General features: G+C 38.2%; 1 protein-coding gene across 1 annotated transcript in view; it reads right to left on the bottom strand.

The window, feature by feature from the left end:
• The window catches only part of LOC141372790 (lipoxygenase homology domain-containing protein 1-like), a 55,351-nt gene that overhangs the window by 27,516 nt on the left and 3,470 nt on the right, over positions 1-24,365 (bottom strand). The window contains exon 2 of the mRNA XM_073892776.1: positions 11,893-12,112. Within this exon, the coding sequence (XP_073748877.1) occupies positions 11,893-12,112 (220 nt within the window). The remainder of the gene's footprint in view (positions 1-11,892; positions 12,113-24,365) is intronic.

Below are 24,365 nucleotides of genomic sequence, written 5' to 3'. Positions count from 1 at the left end.
AATATATATATATATATATATATATATATATATATATATATATTTGTACTTCATAGGGAGATATATAATTTCTTAGCCACAAGGATAACTTAAAAATGTCACATGGCTGGGGAGGGGGCTGAAAAAAATTCCTCAAATGTGATTTTTCACTGGAAGTTTAGGAGAGGGAAAACAAAGCCATGGTAGGACATGTGCTTCCTTTAGCAGAAGAGGGAGGAGGTGATACCTAAAGAGGAAGTAGAATGAGATGCCTTAGGGATAGCCACACCAAGGGTCCTCTTCACATCTGAGGGTGACATCCAGGAACTGAGGATGACATGGAGTAGGGACGGGCAGAATGAGAATTTTGAATTGACTAATTTTTGACCAAAAGAAACTAAGCTTCATATTGGAAGTGACAAAGCTTATTTGGAGTTACAACGATTAAGATTTCCATCATCCATGGAAATAGGGGCTTGGGTTATTTTTATGTCAGGTTTGTAGAAATATGATTTACATGTGGTAAAATTCACTCTTTTAAGGTATACAGTTTGATGAGTGCTGGGAAATGTTTACAAGTCCTGTAACTACCACCACCATCAAGACAGAGAATATTTCTATCACCCCAAAAAGTTTACCTAGGAGGGGTGTGATTTTAATCAGCTATGAAGCATTTTTGCACCCCTCAAAGTCATGATTGTGAAGATTCAAATCCATGACATGATGATAAAAACAATGCAGAGGGAGTAAACTGGAGGATATCCAGAAGGATTGTCTCACACCAATACCTGCCTGATTTTTGAATGAACAGGTAAAGGAATTGAATCCAATTAACTGTTTATAAAATATATTATATTTAGTACGGTCCTCTAATTTTAATCTGAATTGCATTTGAACGATCACCTCTTAATATTTTATCATGCCAAGAAGTTTTTCATTCCCTTGGTAACCCATTTCTTGATTACCCAAGGTACCATATACTCAAGCTTTATGGTGATGAGGCAGGCTTTTCACAAAGTTACTGGAATGGAATGTTTTAAATATTTAGACACCAGAAGTTTATTTGCAGAATTAAATGGAGTCCATATGGTCATGGAGGGCCAGTGTATGGTTCAGGAGGAAAGGACCACCACTAACCCAATCTAAGATGTGAAGATTGAACTGAAGAAGTGCTGATGACCAAATAAAGTCAGCCCCAGAAGTAAATATGGAAAGAAGCAGGCTGCTGCCTTATTCTACAGTCTGCCATTCATTAGTATTAGGATGTCATAATAAAATAGTTGAGCCAGGACATTTTCCTCCTACATTAAAACAGCTACTGCCAGAGAAATAGCTTAAAGGGAAACAATCCTCTCAATTTAGGATGATTTTGAATAAATCATGAAAGAATATTTGGTGATTCTGTTATGAAAGTCACCTGAAATCATTGATGCTCTATGAAGCAGTTGGCTGCGTTCACAGATTTGTCTGTAGTCCAAGCCATGGTCTGCCCTCGCCCTGAACACAACACCCAAAGGAGTGCACATACCTGGGTACTGGGCGTCTTGGTCTCCCCTCCTAAATCTCACATGCTGTAAGTGCAGGGCTTACATATTTTTCAGTTCTGAACCCCCAGCTCCTAGTACATGTACACACACACGTAATGTTTACTGAAGAGGACTGAATAAATGAATGCTTATTAATCCACCCACCTATCAAAAAATGCTGTGTACTGATCTCTGCTGGTTGCCCCCAAAACCACTCAAGTATGAATCATCATCTAGAATGTGCTATGGCACCTCTGCACCCAGAACTGTACCTTAAACCAAGGCTACATTCCCAGGCCCTTGAGCTCCCAATTTGCTCTAATTCCCCAGTTTCTTTCAGGGTCCACTTGTTTCTGGCCCTTTGGCTTTGTCTCCAAGGTCTGTATGTGTAGGAGGGGACAAGCGAATTTGGCCTCTCAGACTCTGACCGTGGAGGGTCCAGAGAGCACCAGCAGTCCCAAGAAGTGACTGCAGAAGGGAAGGGGGGCAGGGAGCTGGCATTGTCGAGCCCTCCCTGCCAGACTGGTGTTAGAAGCTCCTCCTAAGTGAGCTCGTTTGAAATGCTGTCTCATCTCCCCTTGTGCAGTATGGCCCAGTGGTGTTACTGTCTTTGGAGCCAAACCATCCAGGAGTTCTCAAATATGCTGCCAAAAAAAAAAAAAAATGCCCCATCTATCAAATAAACAATAGTCATAAAAATATCATTCTTCCAGCTGAATCCCCGAAGTTGCAGACTTGCATTCTCCTCCTAGGGTACATTGTTCAAATTTTCATTGGGTGGTGACTTTTGGGACTTACCCTAGAGAGACATGCTTCTGTGCAAATGTGTGTAGATGGACACATACACACACGCACTCACACACACACACACTCTCCATGTCTTGAGCGTAAATACATGAATACTTCAGTGAAACACATGGGACCTTAAATCTTAAGTAGGGTCCTCACTGGAAGACTGTACACCCAAGCTTTATAAATATTTAGTTCTCCAGCTTAGAGACGGCGGCACCAAATGGTCTCTGGAGCAGCCGGTCTACCAACTCTCTCCAACTAGCACATGGCCTTGGGGCCACGATCTCTCAGTGCCCTCTTCTTCATCCTGGGAGACAAACTCTCAAAACATCTCAGGTCTACCAACCTTGGATGTCATTAGCAAATAATCACAGAGTCTAAGGAAAAAAGTTTAGAAGGCCATGAACTTTGCATTTGTGCCCCCATCTCTGTCAAGGTGCACACAGAATTTTTAGAGAATGTAAATTTTGTGTGTTTTTTTTTTTTTCTGAAGACTTTCCTAATCGGAAAAAAATGAAATGTAATTCTACATTTGGGGGGAACTTCCTGGTGCCATGTTGTTAGTCATTATGCTCAAATGTTCCTAGGTAATACTGAATGGTTTGCCCTGCCAGGGCCTTCTACGTTCCTCCCCATGGGAGGCAGCTCCTCTCTGCACAAAGGACCTGCAGTGCCGGTGAGCATGGAGGACTATCTCTACCACCTCTATAGGAGGAGCATTGACTCTCCCTATAGAGTTCTTCAGGCAGCACAGCGGAACTTCCCCAAGACAAACGCCTTGGCTGAAGCTTTAAGTTGATTTAATTAATGGACTGTTTAGTGCTTTCTCTCAGGTCACCAAGAATTAAGCTTTCTCAGCACTCATCATGGTGTGATCATGTTGATACAAACTACCCAAAGAAATCCAATCTCAGAAACAGATGGTAAATGAGAGTCAGTGTTAAACACGTGCAGACACTTCAGTTTGCACTGAAGGTTTGTGGCCCAAGACCACGTACATTGGCAGTTTAGGACTGAATCTTCATGTGCCTCTTGGTTGAAAATATTTATCTTATTGCCAATAGAGAAATACCTTTGAGCTGTAGGGGAGAGTGCCAGGGTGGGAGGGGAGTGGAACATCTTCATATTTTATAGAAGGTCTCCAGGATGGGGCGCCTGGGTGGTTCAGTAGGTTAAGCGTCTGCCTTTGGCTCAGGTCATGATCTCAGGGTCCTAGGATCGAGCCCTATGTTGGGCTCCCCGCTCAGTGGGGTTCCTGCTTGTCCTTCTCCCTCTGCCTCTCCCCCTTCTAGAAGACAACCTACAGCAAGTTTTGGTACTATGTACTGATCTCTGCTGGTTGCCCCAGAAACCGCTTAAGTATGAATCATCATCTAGAATGTGCTTTGGCTCCTCTGCACCCAGAACTGTACCTTAACTAGGGCTACCTTCCCAGACCCTTTTGCTCCCAATTTGCTCTCATTCCCCAGTTTCTTTCAGGGTCCACTTGTTTCTGGCCCTTTGGCTTTGTCTCCAAGGTCTCTATGTGCAAATAAATAAAATCTTAAAAAAAAAAGAAGAAGAAGAAGGTTCTCCAGGAGGACCTCACTGAGAAGGTCCCTTGGACCAGAAACCTGACTGAAGGTGAAGGAGCTGGCCATGCAGAGGCCTGGGGGCATGATAGAAGACTAGCAGACAGGATAGAAGGGCAGAGTCCTAAGGGCTGAGGGGATAGCTTGCCGGGCACCACCAAGAAACACTGACAATGGAGTTGAGGTGAGCAGGCTTTGTAGGAATTGTGATAGCTTTGGCTTTTAGTGTGTTGGGAAACCTTGGAGGGTCATAAGCAAAAGAGTGACATAATCTGATTGATATTTTAAGAAGGCCATTCTGGCTGTGGGGTTGAGAATAATAGCCTGTCCTAATCCCAAAGCGTTCTTTGCGTTTGCCCTCCCATCATGATACCAGTTACATGGTATGAAGGAAGCAGGAGGGAAAAACAAGTTTAAGGGAGAAAACAAAGAAATAATTCAGTGTGTGTTGAGTGCCTCCTCTGTGACAAATACCATATTCATAACCTCCTCATGAAAACCCAATGGGTGACCCCATTTCTGCTTTGCCTGTAATGGTCCCAATTGATGCTCACTGTTCTTGTGCACTAACAGAGCCTTTCGTCTCTCTCAGAAATGTCCTGATTTGGATGGTGAATTACATGGTGATCACTCTAATAATAGGTGTTATATGTTCCATTTCACAGACAAACTGACTGAAACTGAGAAAACTTGTGTAACTTGCCCCAGCTCGCAAAGCCTGTGATTGAGACCAAGGTTTGGAAGCCAGACTCTGCTTCTCTGCACATCAGATGTCTCATCAATGAAAGGGTCTGTCTGTCTCTGAAGTCCACATTTTCCCCTCGACCATGGGTATTGTGGTAAAGGCTACAGCATTACAGAAATCTGGCTTGTTTTTTCAAATTTAGCTTAGCTGTTATCATCCAAAACTTGCTGTAGGTTGTCTGCAAGTGTTCATTTCTTCAATTCATCACTTATTTTCTTACTACTTAAAATCTGATAAATACAAATATTTTAAAGCAGATGCATTTCTATTATGATGGTACTTTCTTACATTCTCCAAGAGTTATTTCTTGTTTGGAAGTGAACCATACCTCCTGCAGGCTTACCAAAATATAGCATCAAACATTTCTTCGGCCACAGCTGTGGCCCCAAACCTCCCCTCCCATTATCATGGGTCTCCCCTGAAGAAAGCCTGGAGCCAGAACCTGTGAAGAGAACACTGTGAGCTGAGTCAGCATTTTTATCAGTCTTTGGCGTGCCCACCAGGCCATTAACTAAAGATTGTTAAGGACAACCAAGCAATGATGATCAGCAGCTCTTGTTTCCCCACAAACATGGCAGATGGTGAGCAAATTGGAGGAAGGTGTGGAAACCGTGCATGTGAACAGGCTCAGCTTGGCAGTGCTGGTCTCCCAGAGGAGATTGCTCTGATCCCACCAGCAATCCAGCTCAGCCCCCAAAGAGTGATGATTTATAGACTTAGTCTCAAAAAAAAAAAAACTTTTCTTTTGAAAACATTCCAATAATCTTTTGAAAAGAAGAGGCAAAGTCACAAAATTAATTGGCTCAGAGTATAAATGCCAACTGCAAGGAAAAGCACTCTTTCTGTGCTACTAAATTAAAAAAATATATAACCCTCCAGTGTCCCTAGGACTCTATCCAGCCTGGCAAACCTAAGTATTAATAGCTTCATTTTAAAAAGAAGTTCCTCTACAATCTTTCTTTGTGCTCTTCCCTGGGCTAGCTTCAGAATATTTTGACAGATGAACAGACAATCCCAAAATATTGAAGGTCAACCCCTCCTCAGTCCTCCTTTCAAACCCAAACCAAAGAAATATCAATTCAGTGGTCTGATTCTGCTGTGGCTCTCCTTGATGTCACAAGAATAGTAAATGAACCTCTTGGCACCAAGAATGACTTTCCAAAAGCAATACTCAGCATGCTTGGACTGCTTATTGCTCACTAGTTGGTTTTGATTCCTAGTTAAACCTGAACATTGAGGTGTCATTGTCTTTTCGTTTTCTTATTTGAATGATTTTCCCCCTAAATGAGCAAATAATCAAACCGGGGAAGGGGCAGCTAGATGGATTTGTCAGAACTGGAAAAAAAAAATGACTAGATCAGATTAGCTCTAGGTATCATGTATTACATTATATTATTTTGGAGAAGAAAATGTAGAAATAGCTCATATGCTTCAGCTAAGAAATTAGCCCCCTAAAAGGGAAATGCTAACGGATAAATTTTCATTAGCTAGTTTGGGAAAAGGATGAACAGAATGATGCAGGAGAGACATGCTGAGTCTTTATTGCTGCTAATGTTAAATGAACCCAAAATCAATAGTTCATTTAAAGCACAATGGAGTTTCTTTTGTATCTTGGATTTTTAAAAAAAAAACCCATACAACTGCTTTCCACTTTTTTTTTTAACATGTAACAAACTGTGCATGTGTCATACAGAAAGCAATTGGACGAAATATAAAATAATTGTCAAATAGAGTTAAATAAAGTTCATTTTTTAAAAAATGCAGCTTTTTAAAACGCTATAAATTAAGAAATAACTAATATAGCAGGCCAATATGATTTCTTCTGTTTCTTATTGGTACCCTGGGTTTCAAAATCCTTCTATACATCATTTTGGGTGAGGAGAGAGGTGGGGCGAGGGGCAGAGGGAGAGGGAGAGAGAGAATCTTAAGTTGACTTGACAACCAGCATGGAGCCCGACATGGGGCTCGGTCTCACAACCCTGAGATCATGACCGGAGCCAAAAATTAAGAGTCAGATGCTTAACAGACTGAGCCACCCAGGCACCCCTATACACCGTTTTTAAAAAGCAGAATGGATTCTTGACAGATGTTAGCAACAGGGTGAATAGTAGGATTCTAAATCTTTTCCCCAACTACTAGATATCAGCTCTAACTTTTCTTCATATATACTCTGTATTTCTAGCATTCCTACATCATTTTAAAATGATTCATGCAACAGAACATGCCAAGTCTTTTTAAAAAATTTCTTATTCAATTTATTTAAACTAAGAAAAAAAAACAGTTCCCCATTTCTCCTATCCCCTATCCTCACCTCTTGCAACCACCAATATGTTCTCTGTATCTATGAGCTTGGGGTTTTTTGTTTGTTTTTTGTTTTGTTTTTAGATTCCACACATAAAAGAGACCATAATTTGCCTTTCTCTGTCTGACTTATGTCACTTGCCAAAATGCCCTCAAGGTCCATCAATATTGTCACATTTGTGACAAGATTTCATTCTTTTCTATGGCTGAATAATAGTTTTTATATGTATATATATATACACCCACATATACATATATATAAAATACCAAAATTATACATATTATACCAAATAATTATATAATTAAATAAATGTAATTATGTTATATATACCTAAGTTATATATACTATGGTATAATATACACTAGTACATATAATTATATACCATATATAGTATAATATATATCATTTTTATATATATATATAATTATTTGGTATAATTATTGATATATATATATACACATATATATGTGTGTGTGTGTGTGTGTGTGTGTGTATCTCAAAATTTCTTTATCTATTCATCCATGGATGATCACTTAGGTTGTTTCCCTATCTTGGCTATTGTAAATAATGCTGCAATCAACTTGGGGTCCTTATATCTTTTCAAATTAGTGTTTTCATTTTTCTCTGGATGAATACCCAGAAGTGAAATAGCTGGATCATATGTTAGTTTTATTTTTAATATTTTGAGGAACTTCCATACTGTTTTCCACAGTGCCTGCACCAATTTATACTCTCACCAACACTGGGAATGGGCTCCCTTTTCTCCATATCCTCCCCAATACTTACTATGTCTTGCCTTTTTGATATTATCCATTCTAACAGACGTGAGGTGATATCTCATTGGTTTTGATTTGCATTTCCCTGATAATTATGATTTGAGCATCTTTTCACGTACTCGTTGGCCATCTGAATGTATTTTTTTTTTTTAGAATAGTTGACACACAATGTACATTAGTTTCAGGTGTACAATGGGTAATGATTTGACAAGTTTATACATTATGTTATGTTCATCACAAGTGTAGCTATCAGTTCTATACATCAGTTCTTTGAAAAAGTATTTAGACCTGCCCATTTTTTAATTGGGTTGTTTTTTCCTATCAAATTGCATGAGTTCTTTATATATTTTAGGTTACTAGCCCTCCATCAAATATATGATTTGCAATTATTTTCTCCCATTCAGTAAGTTGCTTTTTCATTTTGTTGCTGGTTTCCTTTTTTGTACAGAAGCTTTTTAATTTGATGTAATCCCACTTGTTTATTTTTGTTTTTGTTGTTTTTGCTTCCAATGTCAGATTTTTTTAGAAAATCATGAAGATCTATGTTAAGGAGCTTACCTCCTACATTTTCTTCGAGGAGTTTTATGGTTTTAAGTCTTTTTTTTTTAAGATTTTATTTATTTATTTGTCAGAGAGCGAGAGAGAGAGAGCACAAGCAGGGGGAGTGGCAGGCAGAGGCGGAGGGAGAAGCAGGCTCCCCGCTGAGCAGGGAGCCCAATGCGGGGCTCGATCCCAGGACCCCAAGATCATGACCTGAGCCAAAGGCAGACGCTTAACCAACTGAGTCACCCACCCATCCTTACGGTTTTAAGTCTTATGTTTGAGTAATGTGTTTTGAGTTAATTTTTGTGCATGGTGTTAGATAGTGGTCCAGTTTTATTCTTTTTTTACTTAATTTAATTTTATTATGTTATGTTAGTCACCATACAATACATCATTAGTCTTTGATGTAGTGATCCATGATTCATTGTTTTCATATAACACCCAGTGCTCCATGCAGATTTATTCTTTTAGATGTAGCTGTCCAGTTTTCCCAGAACCATTTATTGAAGAGATTGTCCTTTCCCTACTGTATATTCTTGGCTCCTCTGTCATAAATTAATTGACCACATATATATGGGTTTATTTCTGGGCTCTCTATTTTGCTCTATTGACATATGGGTCCATTTTTATGCCAATACCAGACTGTTTTGATTGCTTTGAAATATAGTTTGAAATCAGGGAGTGCAATACCTCCAGCTTTGTTCTTCTTTCTCAAGATAGCTTTGCTACTGGAATATCTTTCCATTTATTTGTGTCTTCTTCAATTTCTTTCATTAATGTCTAATAGTTTTCAATATACAGGTCTTTTGCCCCCTTGGTTAAATTTAATTAAAAATAAATTTAATTTATTTTATTCTTTTCAATGCAGTTGTAAATAGGATTGCTTTCTTAATTTCTTTCTGATAGTTTGTGATTAGTGTAAAAAATACAATGGATTTTTGTAGTGACTTTGTATCCTGCAACTTTACCTAAGTCATTTATTAGTTCTTATAGTTTTTTGATGGAGTCTTTAGGGCTTCCTATATATAACATGTCAGCTGCAAGCAGTGACAATTTTGCTTCTTCCTTTCCAATTTGGATGCCTTTTATTTCTTTTTCTTGCCTAATTGCTCTGGCTAGAGCTTCCAATACTATCTTGAATAAAAATGATGGGAGTGGGCATCCTTGTCTTGTTTCTGATCTTTTTTCAACATTGTGCCTGATGTTAGATGTGGGTTTATCATATATGGCCTTTATTATGTTGAAGTACATTCCCTCTATACCCACTTTTTTGAGAGTTTTTATCATAAAAAGATGTTGAATTTTGTCAAAAGTTTTTCCAACATCTATTGAGATGATCATATGATTTTTATCCTTCATTTTGTTAAAGTGGCATATCATATTAACTGATTTGTAGGTGTTGAGCCATCCTTGAACCCCTGAAATAAATCCCTACTTGATTATGGTGTATGATCCTTTTAAAGTATTGTTGAATTCAGTCTGTTAATATATTGTTGAGTATTTCTGTACCTATATTCATCATAGGTATTGACCTGTAATTCTCAATTTCTTAGGACTCTTTTATCTTTTCCATTTCAGTCTTTGTGACATTCCTGGATACTACTGCCATCCTCACATGACTGTAGGGCAACTAAAACTGTTAAGATCTAGAGATTTATGTATTAAATGAGATTACCTATGAGGAAATGCTTTCATAAACTGTGAAAATATATACAAATATAAAGAATTAGTTTTAAATATTTCTCCTATAATTAAGCTGGCATTATCCTAAATCTTTTTTTCTATATCTGAATTAATCTACAAGTATTTCTATGGCACACAGCCCATGTATTTTGTGCCATGCATCAATCTAATAAGGATTGAGAATACGTAAAATGGGGCCCCTGCTAGGATAAAGACTAATCAATGTGAAGTTTGTATAGAAAGATCAGGCTCTCCACGTAGGTTTAAAGGAAACAGGCTGAAGTGGAGGGGCCAGGGTGGTGATTTCTGCCAGGGGTGTGGCGGGTTCAAAGCATCAGTGAGCTGCAGAGTGAAGACTTGTGAGGGAAGTTGAAGAGAAGAAACTGATGAGAAGACAGAAAGAGGGGAATCATTACAACCAAAATAAGAACTGAAACCACAAAATTTAGTAACTTCTGGGGAATGGAAGCCCTTTCTGAATCATCTTTCTATTCTTTGGTTCTCTGTACTCCCAGCACACACTTGGCACCTAATATTTGTTTGTATACATGTGTTTACCTTTACTTGTGTGGAATGGCTAAATAGACCATGGATGGTTATTAGAGATGATGAGGTGGTGAATCATCTAATGGAACACTGGGACTCAAGACAAGGAAGAAGACAGGATTGAAGATGAAATATTACACCTCTCTGTAGAGTAAACAACAGAAGTTAGAGAAAGGCTCAAAAGGGCAGGGAAGAATCAAGCATTAAAATCCATATGTTTAAGGAAAGAGAACGAAGTGGAGCCAGTGATAGAAATAGGAAAAAATAGAGAAAACAGTGAAGAAGTAAGTTGGTATCATGTGACAGAGGTTAGAGATGGAGAAATGTTTAATAACAATGATGGTAATAGTATTTATTGAATGATTACTATGTGCAGGAACAAAGTACTGTGAGTACATTATTCTAAAGACTAAGTGTATTATCTCATGTACCTAAAATAATCCTATGACATAGGCACTATTTTTTATCTCCTTTCATAGATGAAGTATTTTTGGCTAAGAGAGGCTAAGTAGCTTGCCCAGGGTGACACAGCTAAACGTATCAATAAGTCCAGACTAACTCAGTGAGTCTGGTTCCAGAGCTTCTAGAAATCTCTTCCTCTTCAAATGAGGAATCAACAGTGTCAAATATAGTAGAAAAGTCTAGGACACCAAGAACACACACACATATACACACACAGAGTCATTTAATTTGGAACAAAACGGCCATCGGTATCTATTGAGAGAGAACATTTTCACTACAGCAGTGGAGGCAAAAATAAGATGGTTGTCAGAGAGATGCAGGGAATGGATGGAGAAACAATTAAAGCAATGTGTGAGTTCCCTTTTAGGCAAAAGAAAACAAAACTGAGTAAAGGAATTCAGGTGCTCCCGAATTCATGATTGCCGACATTTGTTAACATAGGAAAACAAGAGGAAAGCCACATTTAAATGGTTAGCAAAACCATATACAGAAAGATGAATTGATGATACACATACATCCTTGCATATACATGGCCATACAAGCACTAACCCTAAAGCCTAATATTCTAAATCAGAAGTAGGCAAGCGAAGGCCTGTGGGTCCAATCTGCCAGTACCTCTTGTTAATCAGTGCAGAAGCTAAGAATGCTTTTTACATTTCTTAATGGTTAAAAAAAATTGAAAGCAGAATTCTATTTCTTAACAAATGAAATTTATACGAAATTCCAAGTTCAGTGTCCACAAATAAAGTTTTATTGGAATGCAGCCACACTGTTCTTTTACATATTATCTACAGCAGTTGTCTCACAACCCTGGCAAAGCTGAGCTGTTTGGAGAGATTTTATAGCCCACAAACCATAATATATTTAGTGTCTGGCCCTTTCCAGAAAAAGGTTGTCAATCTCCATTCTGCATCATCTCAACCGTTTTAATCTTTAATACATATACAAAGGAAAGGAAATTATATACCTGGTAAAGGTGCTTTATTAGTTCTTGCAATGGGCATTTCTTTCCATAGATTGCCACCATTTTCATTCTCAGCTATCCAGGAGTCAACAGCTAGACAAAACAGCTCACATGTGTCTATATTTTCAAGCCTAATTTCTTCCAGATACCACGCGGGATCCTTTCCACTGTTGTCATGTCCAATGCGTACTTTATAGATTTCACCAATATCTTTAAGATTAATCTGCAACAAAAAGGGGGAAAGGGAAATAAAGTCCCCACATTTCTGATTTGATTTTTCAAATCAAAAATTCATATTCTGGGGGCCTGGGTGGCTCACATGGTTGAGCATCTGCTCAGGTCATGATCTCCAGGCCCTGAAATCGAGCCCCGCATCTGGCTCCCTGTTCAGCAGGAAGTCTGCTTCCCCCTTTCCCTCTGCCTCTCCTCCTGCTTGAACCCTCTCTGTATCTCTTTCTTTCTCTCTCTCAAATGAGTAAATAAAATCTTTAAAAAAAACATATTCAATTTTGAACTCAGTATCTGTTTTCCCCACATACACTCCTTACTAATTTTCCTTAGAACTGTTTACTTGTAACACTATGAAATACTGTTACATATGGCAAAGCATAAATCTACTGACCATGGACAAACCAATAGATTAAATCCAGCTAGTTTTCACTACATCTGTTTTTTTTTTTTAGTAACTCAATATTATTACCTTGCAAAATAAATGTTTTATTATAATGGTTGATATACACTACTTATTTGGCAGTTAGACATGAGGAAGACAATCTAACTCTCTGGTGTCTACAATAGATTGGATATTCCCACTAAAGTGGGAGCCTGAGGAAAAAAAAAAAAACATATATGCTTCTGGATTTAAACTAGGGCTAACCAGGTAACCCTGAAACAGAGTGGCATTGGAAAGACTATGACTTTGCAACAGTGTTGGTAATATGATTAACAAGTAATTCTGCTTTATACCCCTTTGCACCTCACCAATTAATTACCTGGCATGATAAATATTCTCATGTATCATTCACTATTCAGAATGAGTGATATTTTTCTTTTGAAAATTCTTACAGGGTTCATATGAAAAAATTGATCATTTATATACTACATTAGTTTTCTATTGCAAATAAGGACCTTTATTGCCTCCTGATTCTGTGGGTCAGAAATCAAGACACTGTGTGGCTCAACTGGGTTCTCTGCTAAGAGCCTCATAAGCTGAACTCAAGGTATGGGCTAGGCTGGGCTCTTCTCTGGAGGCTGAGGAGAATTCTGCTTCTAGGCTCATTCAGGTTGGTGGCAGAATCCAGTTCCTTGTGGATTTAGAACTGAGGTTCCTCTTCCTTGATGTGTAGTCCCTTCACCTCCAAGCCAACAAAGGGCACACTGAGCCCTTCTCATTCTTGGAATCTCTGGCTTTCCCTCTGCTACCAGGAGGAGAAAGATGTTTGCTTTTAGGAGCTTATACGATTTAGATTAGGCCCACCTAAGTAAATCAGGCTGATCTCCCTATATTAAGGTACTTAAATTGCATACTATGTGACACCATAATTAGAAACAATGTTATCAGCATTCTGGTATTTTGTCTCCCTCCACCTAACTTCTTTTCTCCCCTGTGGTATTATCATAAATATTCACATCGCCACTGGAAATTACTCCTTCAGAGTTTATGCAGACCTGCCACATTTTTTTCTACTAAAATATTTTTTATTGGTAATGTAATTTTGGGTTGCTACACTAGTGATAATTGTTGTGAATAAATTCTGTCCTCTTGGTCAGGATGCACAGAGTTCAATAGAGTTGAGCTAAATAATTGGGCCCCTCCTATTATTTCTGGAACAAAGTGGCTATAAAAATACTATCATGTAAAATATCTTAATATTGGTGCTTTGTACAGATAACTAACCTCCTATAGAGTTAGAGTTGCAGATAGTAGGACACAGGGATGAAAATAGAGGCCACATCCCAAAACGGGTTCAAAGGCAAAATTGTGTGGCAGCTAAAACCCTGGTTTTTTGAAATGAGATCTAGAGCTGAAAGTTCCTTTGCCCTCGCTGGCTGTGTGTCAGTAAGTATGTCCATTCTTCTAAGCTTTGGTTTCCCCATCTGAATGTTATAATAGTACCAATCTTATGAATTTCTATAGCACTCAGTAAGTATCAGCAGACATCATTTTATCAATCAGAATTACGTGCTAAATAGAAAATGCCTACATTTAGCTAATGTAAAAACAAGCCTAATCTAAAGACAGGGTCCAGCATTCACAGAAGGAAATTAAACTAGTATTTAGCCATGATACGTGAAATTGAAATTGATAAGGCCTATGTCTAACCCTGCTGGTAAAAGCAGATATTTGTCAACAAAACCTAAATGGTGCCATGGTCCACAAACTACTCACATACCATGCATGCATGGGTTGGCCAATTAAAATAAGAACCAAATAACTGTACCACAGTCTGGCTAGTGCTATAGATTGCTCCCAAATTACTTCTAACATGTTAGCCAAACTGATTTGGAACTCTTTGTTCTGTCTTAATATAGTCAACTTGGGTCACTTCAGCTTTAATAAAGTACAAATGCAATATGCCAAGAAATTATTCTTGCATATAACTTGAAAACACACACATGCGCACACACACACACACACACACACACAGAGTTATTCTATCACATAGAATGGCTTTTCATCATACAGATGGACCACATCATGGCTCAGTTATTCTCCAGAAAGGGAATTATGCTTAAAGTAGTATACAGTCACAGATTTAAAATAAAATTGTTTTCAACCTGAAGACCAAAGAGGCATATGGATTGAAAGATAGAGGGTCAGAAAGAGAAAGGCAGAAGAAATATAGTCCATTCTCATTGTAATGTCACATATTGAAAATGATAATGATACCAATGAACTTCCACTACATAACCAGAACATGAAGATTAAAAAAATTTGTTATTTGAAATGTCTGATTTGGGTACTTGAAATTATTAACAAAATGGATTAAGTCTACACTGAATTTAAGTAAGAAAATAAAGCTCTTTATATATCCACATTTTTGGATAATTCTGTTTATCATATGTACTACCCCCAAGAACATCTTAAATATGGACTAAGTAAATTAAAACATTTAAACATTTAATGAATTTTTATTACATACAAACACTGCTCTAAACAAGCATATATGAACAGGGGGAAAATGAGGCTCTCACATTCCTGTGAACCACTAATCCAATCATTCAAAGTGAGAAATAAACAAAGTAGGAGTATAAGAAAAGTATGAGATGGTTCAGTACAAGCAGGGCAGGTAGCAAGGAACCTGGACTTAGAAGACTGAGCACCATGTCCATGAAGGGGAGAAGACAAAGAATGCTATGAGCAAAACCAAGAAGAGTGAATGTACTTCTTGAGTCTAAGCTTATTGTTCCTGAAATTTCAAAAGTCTGGGTTTTATTCTCTCCATCTGCATGGAAACTGGTATCCTTTCAGGTATGAATAGGTACTTCATAAAAGCAGACTCCATTTCTGTCAAGAAATGGACCAGGAGCAACTCCTTGGCTGGGGGTGTCTAGCGTCAACATAAACACACATGTTTTGTGGCAGAGGGATCCACAGCAAACCCAGCACTGACACCCTCGGGCACTGGGATCTTGAAGAAGTGATATCTTTTCTCTGAACTTCACTTCCCTCATTTATAAAATGGAGTAATTAAGAATTACTTTACTGGGAGAGTGTGAGGATAAGGGACACATTAATTAGCAAAAGTTGGTCAAATAAACACATTATTAGGTTCTTAATAAATAGTGGTGATTTTAGTAATTATTATTATTATTACTAAAGGGAGATGGAAGGAAGTGGGTGAAGAATACCGTGGGGAAAAGGAAACTAAAGTCCATTTACTTCAATCGTACAAGTATTCTTTCTCAGTGCCTTTGACCCTCCAGCACGGAGCTGCGCAGATGGGAGAAGGAGACTAGCCAAGGGAGATCAGTTTTCTCCACCCATCAAGTCCTCACCAGCCAGGAGCATCAGCAGAGCTCCCTGGTACAGGATTCCTGACCACAGGGTCGGCCTAAGTAGATCAGAGTCCAGTTCTTGGAAGCAGAGCATGAGAGGAAAAGCACAGAGCTTGTCATCTGAAAACTAGGCTCAAGGCTGGTCGTTTCCTATCCCTGAGTCTCAAGTTTCTCTTTGTAAAAAGAGGGCTTTTGTAAGCACCAAATTAGATCATCTTGGGAAAACACATTATAATTCATAGACTGACAGTCCATGCAGATCTCAGAGAACAGGGTAGAGAGGCTTGGAGAGTTCTCTAAAGAATAACCAGGACTTGTACTGTACCTTGTGTTCAGACCACCCCTTTACTTGGAGCTCCCTTGATTGAAATAGTTGGGAAAATTAGGTAGTAATTTGAGGGGTAATCAAGAAAGAATTTGAAGATTATCACAAGAAAGGGCATTTTTCATTTGTCAATGAAAATGGAAATATTCATGCAAAAAAATAGCAGAAAAGATTCTCAAAGCTGAAAAATGAACTTGAAAAAAACACATTTCTCTTTGCAAACTGTACAATACAATGCATACCCTACCTTTCCAAAGATGAAGGCTTTTGTATGCTAAAAGTTGTATAATCTATTAGAGAATGTTCAGTTACAGCACCATGAAGGAATAACCTGTATTGTCTAGGAAAACAACATGACTGGTGGATCTGTGAATATTCATACAAAAAGTTTATGGAAAAAAATATTCCCTCTTCAGGTATCCAGTTTTGGAGTTTTTTGTTTGTTTGCAGAAAAATTTTGTAACAAAATTTTTAAGATTTTTTTACTTGAGTATAGTTGATATAGTGATTCAACTCTTCTATATGTTATACTGTGCTCACCACAAATATAACTACCATCAGGTATCTACTTTTAGATGTAGATCTTAATCCAGACATTTTTGCATATGTAATTACTGGCCAGTTGGATTTTTCTAAATTGAAGATGCTAAATCTCTTCATGCAAACTTGAGTATTTTTTCAATAAATGGCAACAAAGTTATTTTTTAAAACAATTCTATTCTAGAAGCAAATTTCATGTTCTACAAAGTCTCTTTTCTCTGTTTAAGAACACTTTCATAGTTTGGAAAAAAATATACCGGAACACAAATTAGCTTTGTGATCACTGAAATCCCATCTGGGGGCATTTCATTTCCATTCAATATCTCATTTTACATATTTATTGCCTTTCAAAAGAACAGTATGCCTTAAAAGCTCAGGACTGGAATGTGGAAGTATGGACTGGAAACTTGGGCTCTAATACATTAGAAACACTGAAAATTATCAGGGTAAATTTTTAAGAGAAAGTAAGCAACACTACTAAAAACAAATATACAAAAACCGTAAGGATAGATAATTTGCTATATTGTACAACACGACAATGAAAATAAGATGCTTTTCACTTCCACATGCCCTAGGCAAAAATTCTTGATGTTAATCAGTCCCAGTGCCCCTCCACCCCAAAGAGATAGGAAGCCCTGATACTCCCATACTTCATAGGCTACCACTGGTGAGTACTTTTCCCAGAGCACTGCTCCCTGGCTTTTTTTGTATACCAACAATGCCCTTCCTCTTGAAAGAGCTGGAAAAGAAACATTTGCTTAATTAGTAAATGATAGATTTTTTTTTTTTAAAGGGAGAACTTTATGTCCTAGAATGTTTAGGTTTCCTTCTGAAGCTAGACAGGAGTGCCTGAATTGAAGAATGCCTTATTTTTTATTCTTGGTGCCAGTCACAAGCCAAGTTCAAAAGCCTTGGTCTGACCAATCTTAAAAGGTTTAAAGAACTTCATTATCTCAGATGTGACTAGGTTTTCCCAGTCCCCAGTCCCCAGTCCCTGACACTGACCTCATCTGTCAGAGTAAACAGCTTCTCACACAATTGGCTACCCAGAGTCTCTAAAGACTTAGAAGCTACTAGCTCTAAACTAAGTGTGGGTACATTACAGACCCTAGTCTCAATTTCTTGAGAAAACTTCAGGATTTGGTACTTTTTGGTTGTTGACTTTATCTTCCATACTGGACTCTTAACTCTTTGAAGACCTAAGCTCTGTCTTCCTTTCCGTATCCTTAGTATATACAAACATTTATAACAATTGTTGAATAAATAATTTAATTTTGATATTTTAAAATTTCCATATGTTTCCTTCATTCTCTTTGCTTTCTATCAAAATTTTGGTGGGTGGAAAAACTGATGATAATATGCAAAACTATGATAATTTGCTATGGCATACTCCTGGTAAATATCTGAGCCCCAATAACTAGAAAAAAAAGTTCTTAGGCATACTATGAAATTGTTGCCTTTTAAAAAATTTAGTAATATTTTGCAATCCAATTAATGCTGCCCAAATGAATGAAAAAAATGGCTTTATCTTTTTATGCCATCTGTATTTTTTTATTAGTTTCCATGCCCAGCATGGAGCCCAATGTAGAGCCTGAACCCAGGACCCTGAGGACCAAGACCTGAGCTGAGATCAAGAGTCAGACACTCAACCAACTGAGTCACCCAGGCACTCCATACCATCTGTTATTTTTGACAGTGAACAAATTCTGTTGGGAAACAAATGGCAACATCTTTATTAAAAGGTTGTATAATTAAGGTTTAAAGCCATTGTCCTAAGTCTTTGACTTATTCCAATAGCAGAGATATTTTTTCTGGATTTCCTCATAAATTTTGATACATTTTGGACAAATATAAACAGATTGTAACCAATTCTGTATTTAGGTTCCAGTTTCATCAATGGTAGAATAGCTTACATTGACTAAGACTCAACCATTTAAAAAGGAATGAACTACTGATGCAGGCAACAACTTGGGTGGCTCTCAAGGGCACTGTGCTAAATGAAAAACAAAAACCTAATGTAGCCATATGATTCCAATTATATAACATTCCCAAGATGACAAGGTAATAGACATTAAAAATAGAACAGTATTTTTCCAGGAATGGTGGTGGTGCATGGATGGGGGTGGAGTCTGAGCCTATAAGGAAATGACACTGGGAGATCTCTGGGGAGATATAATAGTTCTATGTCATGGCAGTGGTAGCGGTTACATGAATCTATACCCCTGATGAAATAACAGGTAACTATACACACAGATTTTACCAATGTCAAAATCTTGATTTGATATTGAACTATAACTATGGAGAATGAATCCAGGGGAAGGAAACTGGGTGCATGGGATCTCTCTGACTGTTCTTTGCAACTTCCTGTGAAACTATAATTATATGACAACAAACAGGCCAAAAAACATGTACTTACCAGCATTTTGTTACAATTAGCAAGGCCCTCTGGAGGGCTCATCTCTTAGGAGATGAGAGAATTTTCTGCATAGTGATTTCTCCAGGCATTTGGCTAATTCACCATTTGGGAGCACATGGTGACTGGCTGCTTCAGCTGGCTTTTCTGATGTCAGTGGGGCAAAGGGAGACCTGCCTCACCTTGGCGTATTACCTACTTTTTCCTGGATTACTTGAATTACTCACAATTCTCTGTATTTTTTCTTTCCTTCCCACACAGATAGAAATACATTCTTAGGCTTATAAATAGATACATAATTAAAATAAGAAACAAAATACTCATATATTGAAGATATCCATAAAATAAGTGCAGGTTTAATTTTAATATATTTGCATCTATAGAAGATATAAACAATTTGCAAAATGTAGGAGAGTTGGAATTTACTCATAATTTAAATTGTTGATGATTCATTTTTCCCAATTTCTTTCTTTTATATTCCAGGTAATAAAAACTATGCTGAATAACATCAAAATTATCAAAATCATGGTGGATATATCGAACGATGATTCCTGCTACTCTCAAATATGCTACTCTCTGGGGAATTTTTTCTGTTGCATTTTGCGGATTGTTTACATCTTTTATAGTTTGAATTTATTAAAATTTCACATGGCACAGGGCTTTACAGGCATCCCATTTATTAACACTCCTTTATTTATTAAAATCAATAAATAATTAAACATACACTATTATATATGCCCTTCTTTGTATTACATCTACATTTTGTACATTTTACATTCACTTTTCTCTTTTGAATATAATTACTAATTCATAGCTGTTCACAGTCTCCACTTGTTTCAATTAACTATTATGATTATTATCATTATTATGAAGATGGTACTTCCAGCTTAGCTCATACAAGCCCCCTTTAAATTTGCTCTTCTGTCCTTCAGCACTGCCCTTGACATTTTTGAAGTTACCCCTGAGATTCCAGACAACAAAAGGATATTCCAGACCAATTCTGGTTTGGTGTTTTGGGGTTTTTTGGGGGGTTTCTTTTGTTTGTTTTTTGGGTTTTTGTTGTTTTTTTTTTTTTTTTTGGTTTTGGTTTTTTTGCTCAAAAACATAGGATCAATTTCCTGCCCAGGTATTCTGGTGCTTTTTAGTGGTATGCATTAGTAGAGACAAAATATGGGCACTCTGGGACACATGAGGGATGCAGGTGGGTGGAAGTGTGGCCGCTGTAGGGACAATTAGTGATGACAGACTAGAGAATTAGGCATCTTTTTAAGGTCATGAGTTCACACTAATATTTCCAATTTAACACATGAAGTTACTCTCCCTACCTTTCCTAGAGTGTGAAATTTCATCAACCACCAAGGCCACTGATGCTCATCAGTTTCATGCCCATAACCAACATAAGAAGTAAATGTCTCTACCTGCTTTCTACAAATCAGAAGGCAGAGTTTTGAAAGTATTAAATTGGCCTCCCTTACACAGTAAAGCAGAATATGGCATCAAGCCCATAAATACTAAAATTTCTTTTAGACAATGTAAGTTTACTGAAATTGGTGTCAATATGTTTTTGTAAATTATTTGTGTGGTTCGGCAGCCTCTATTTTTTTGTGTGTGCAGACACCTGCAGGATTATCTTAGCATTCCAAAAAGCTGCCAAGGTGTATCTAGATGTGGGTCCCTTCCCACTGATTTTGTGTAGAACCTGATGAGCTCTTTCATTTATATAGGATAGTCTTTCCATAACTCTAGAAAGTTTGTTCCACCATTTTTTCATGGCTAATTATTACCTATTCTCTTGTTTCTTTTTCCAAAACACCTTGGTTTACTTTCTGTTCTTGATCCTCTACCCCTGCCTTCCTTTCTCCATTTTCTCTCTTTTCATTCTAGGGGATCGCTTCTAGCATGCCCCATGACACAGATTCACTCTTAGGCAGTGCTATTTCACACTCCTCCAATTTATATATGAATGTTCACCTATGGTGGCATTTTTGTTTCTAAGACATTTCCAGCTCTACCTCTCATCTTGCTGCTTCGTCTTGTGGATTCCTGGAGACAATGACATCTTTTCCTCTTGTGAGGATACCAGTCTCCCAAATGTGATCTGGGCCCTGCAGGAGGGCACTGAACTGTCCTGATCCCGCCACACCTTAGCCCCGCCTTATCTGTACCATTCAGATGAGGTGAGCACCCACTGCTCCCTGGCCTGCCAGCCCCATCTCCAGGACTTCCCCTCCTAAAGACTCCAACCCACAGAATGCAGTCTATGCCAATTTCCTCCCACTTTTTGCTCCATGGTTCCTGGGATTTGCAGTATCTGCCTTGTTCTGGGATCCTGGCAGAAAACATCCTAGGGCTTCAAGAAAAAGCAGAGCAAATAGTAATTCACTTCTCAGAGTAGTTCCATAGGGGTAAAGACTGGTAGCTGGATTTCCAGTGGGTATGCACCCTGACTCTATACAGGCATACTACCCCATGCCTCATTACCTCTCCTTGGGCAGCTGCTCTCCTTAAGTAAACCTGAGCCTGTAGTTCTGACTCAGCTCCATTTAGATGCCCTTATGCATCAAGAGGTCTGTTGTTACTCTTAGTTTTCCATGCTGAAATTTTTCACTGTTACTGAATCTTCATTTGTTTGTTGTGAGATAGATGCCATTCTGAACAAAAAGTCTCAACCTAAATAAAGCTAAGGGATTTTTATAAAATAGCATTTCTCAATGTTGATAGAAATGAAAGGACAGGGAAGCTCCTGTCAGAACAGGCCATCATTAGCATAAGGCTTATTTCAGCTACAGTTTGCATTTTTGCAAAGACACTGTTTATTGAATCCATTTCACAGTTGAGGAAATTGAGCTAAAGTAGCTAGTCCAAGGTTGCATAGGAAGCACGCAAATTAAGAATGAGTGTCTCCAGGGCCCATTTGGTTCAAAACTGTCAGTCAAGTTCAATCCTGACAGAGGCAGCTTAAAATGACCTTGGCATGAGAGAATGACCTAAACAATTGTTGTTAACATATTGCATCTTTGCAATGTTAAAAATGATTGAGAGTTTTTATTTGCATGCTTCTTTTTTTCTTATTCTATAGAGAAACTCTCGTTATGAGCATTTAGGTTGGTCAAGCTTTAAGATAGGAAATACAAGCTCTGTGAAGAACAATCACATTTCCCAATTATGAAATGCTTTTCATGGTTCTTTTGTAAAAATAAAATGCAATAGGCCACATATTAATTATGACCTTCTCTGCAAGTGGAGTTTTGTAATACTACAACCCAAGTCTAATAAATTAAAATGAAGAGTGTATATTAGTTTTAGAGAAAAAATGTTTTACTTTACGTCTGTGTGAACATCAGCAGAATTACAGATGTAATAATAAGGTTTTCTAGAGTAATTTAACAACAACAAAAATGTTTGTAGTAAGTGAGGAAATCATTTAGAAAATTAGTTGTGACAAAATGTTCTCTGTATTAAACATAGTTTCATTTTGTACACAACATGCACGGACATAGAACACACTCTATTTTCCGGAATCACGGATCTTTCTATGTAGTTTGCAAACCCTCCTGCCATTAATTGGATCCCACTCTGTTTAGTCTCATTCGCACCACTTCCTGCCATGCAAGTTCCTTTCTAGGCTGGTTCATTCTTCACCAGCTTCCAAAGCCCAGGGGCCATCCCCTTCTACCAATCCCCTAGCCCAGGCTATGTACCCAGGTCTCTTTTCCACCTTTCCAAGGCCTGGGCAAAGTTATAACCTGACCCCACCTCTTCCAATAGCATCTCCTGGACACCAATCCTAATTTGCATAGGGCCCTTTTGTCTTTGATTTTCCCCAGCTCTTTTTTTTAAAGATTTTATTTATTTGAGAGAGAGAGAGAGCACAAGAGAGGGCAGAGAGCACAAGTGGGGGGGAGGGAGAAACGACTCCCCACTGAGCAGGGAGCCTGTCACTAGGTTAGATCCTCAGACCCTGAGATCATGACCTGAGCCAAAGGCAGTCACTTAACTGACTGAGCCACCCAGGAGCCCCTGATTTCCCCCAGCTCTTAATCATTCATACATTCAGTCAGTCAGTCAGTCAGTCAGTCAGTCAGTCAGTCATATAAACATTTTATTGAAAGCCTATTACATACTAGACATGGGAGAGACACAACGATGAACAAAATAAGGTATTTACCCTTGCAGACCGTCTAATGGGGCGAGAGAGACAACAGACATAAATGAGAGAAAAGCAATGAGGTGCTTAGTCCCTACACAGACAAATGGGTGACCATTCTACATAAGAAGTCCAGGGAAGGCCTCCCTGAGAAAGTGATAGTCAGGCAGAGGTGTGGATGACGTGAAGATACTCAGCTGGTGGATATTAGGAGAAGGAACATTGCATGTAGAAGGAACAGCTACCATGATCTCTCAAAGGTCCTAAAGTGGGAATGAGTTTGGATTGTTCAAACTTTGAGCAGAAAGAAGTTCCATGGGCTTTTGTTGCCAGGAGGAGCACAGAATGGGTGAAGGACAAAGAGGTAGAGAGGTACCATCTATCAGGGTTGGGACTGTAAACAGGACATAACATGATCAGGTTTATGGTTTTAAAAAATTTCCCTGACTGCTCTTCAAAGGCAGGATTGCAAGGGAGTAAATGTGGAAGAAAAGGGACCACGAAAGAGCCCAGTGCTTCATCTGAGTGACAGAACATGGGGATCTTGATTTGGGTGTTGGAAATGGAAATGAAAAAGGATTCTGAATATATCTGGAGGCACATATTATGTCCCATATTTATTCTGACCACATCTTTAACTTCTTGGACTGAAATTCTCCCTGAATTGCCTTTATATTTCCAGGGTAGAGATTATTCTCATTGAAATCCTTCATAGTTTGGTAGTTCCACCTTTTTCCTGGTATTTGTTCACATTATCCATTTGACCCAAGCAGGGAGTCTATCCCATCATGCTTTTCTTCTTCCTGGCTTTTAATGGTCCCTAGCATTTTCCACATGTCTCTAGTTATGTAAGGCTTCAGCTTTACAAAGACCTTTTTGAAAGCTCCTGGTATTTGTTTTTATGTGTTCTTAATTTTGGCCCTTTATGCATTTTAAAACAGCCTGCAAAATTTTAGTTCATCAAAGAAATCTCTATGGAGTCACAGTGACTTTATTAAATACTTCCCCCCTTTCTCTCGTTGGTTTTGTTTATAACTGGAGAGTAAGGGTTT

This window comes from Callorhinus ursinus, unplaced genomic scaffold (assembly GCF_003265705.2).
Source record: "Callorhinus ursinus isolate GAN/ISIS: 27379988/994484 unplaced genomic scaffold, GSC_fseal_2.0 scaffold5, whole genome shotgun sequence".
Taxonomy (NCBI): domain Eukaryota; kingdom Metazoa; phylum Chordata; class Mammalia; order Carnivora; family Otariidae; genus Callorhinus; species Callorhinus ursinus.
Note: the sequence above shows the minus strand (reverse complement) of the source record. Positions and strands in the feature narration are given on the sequence as shown.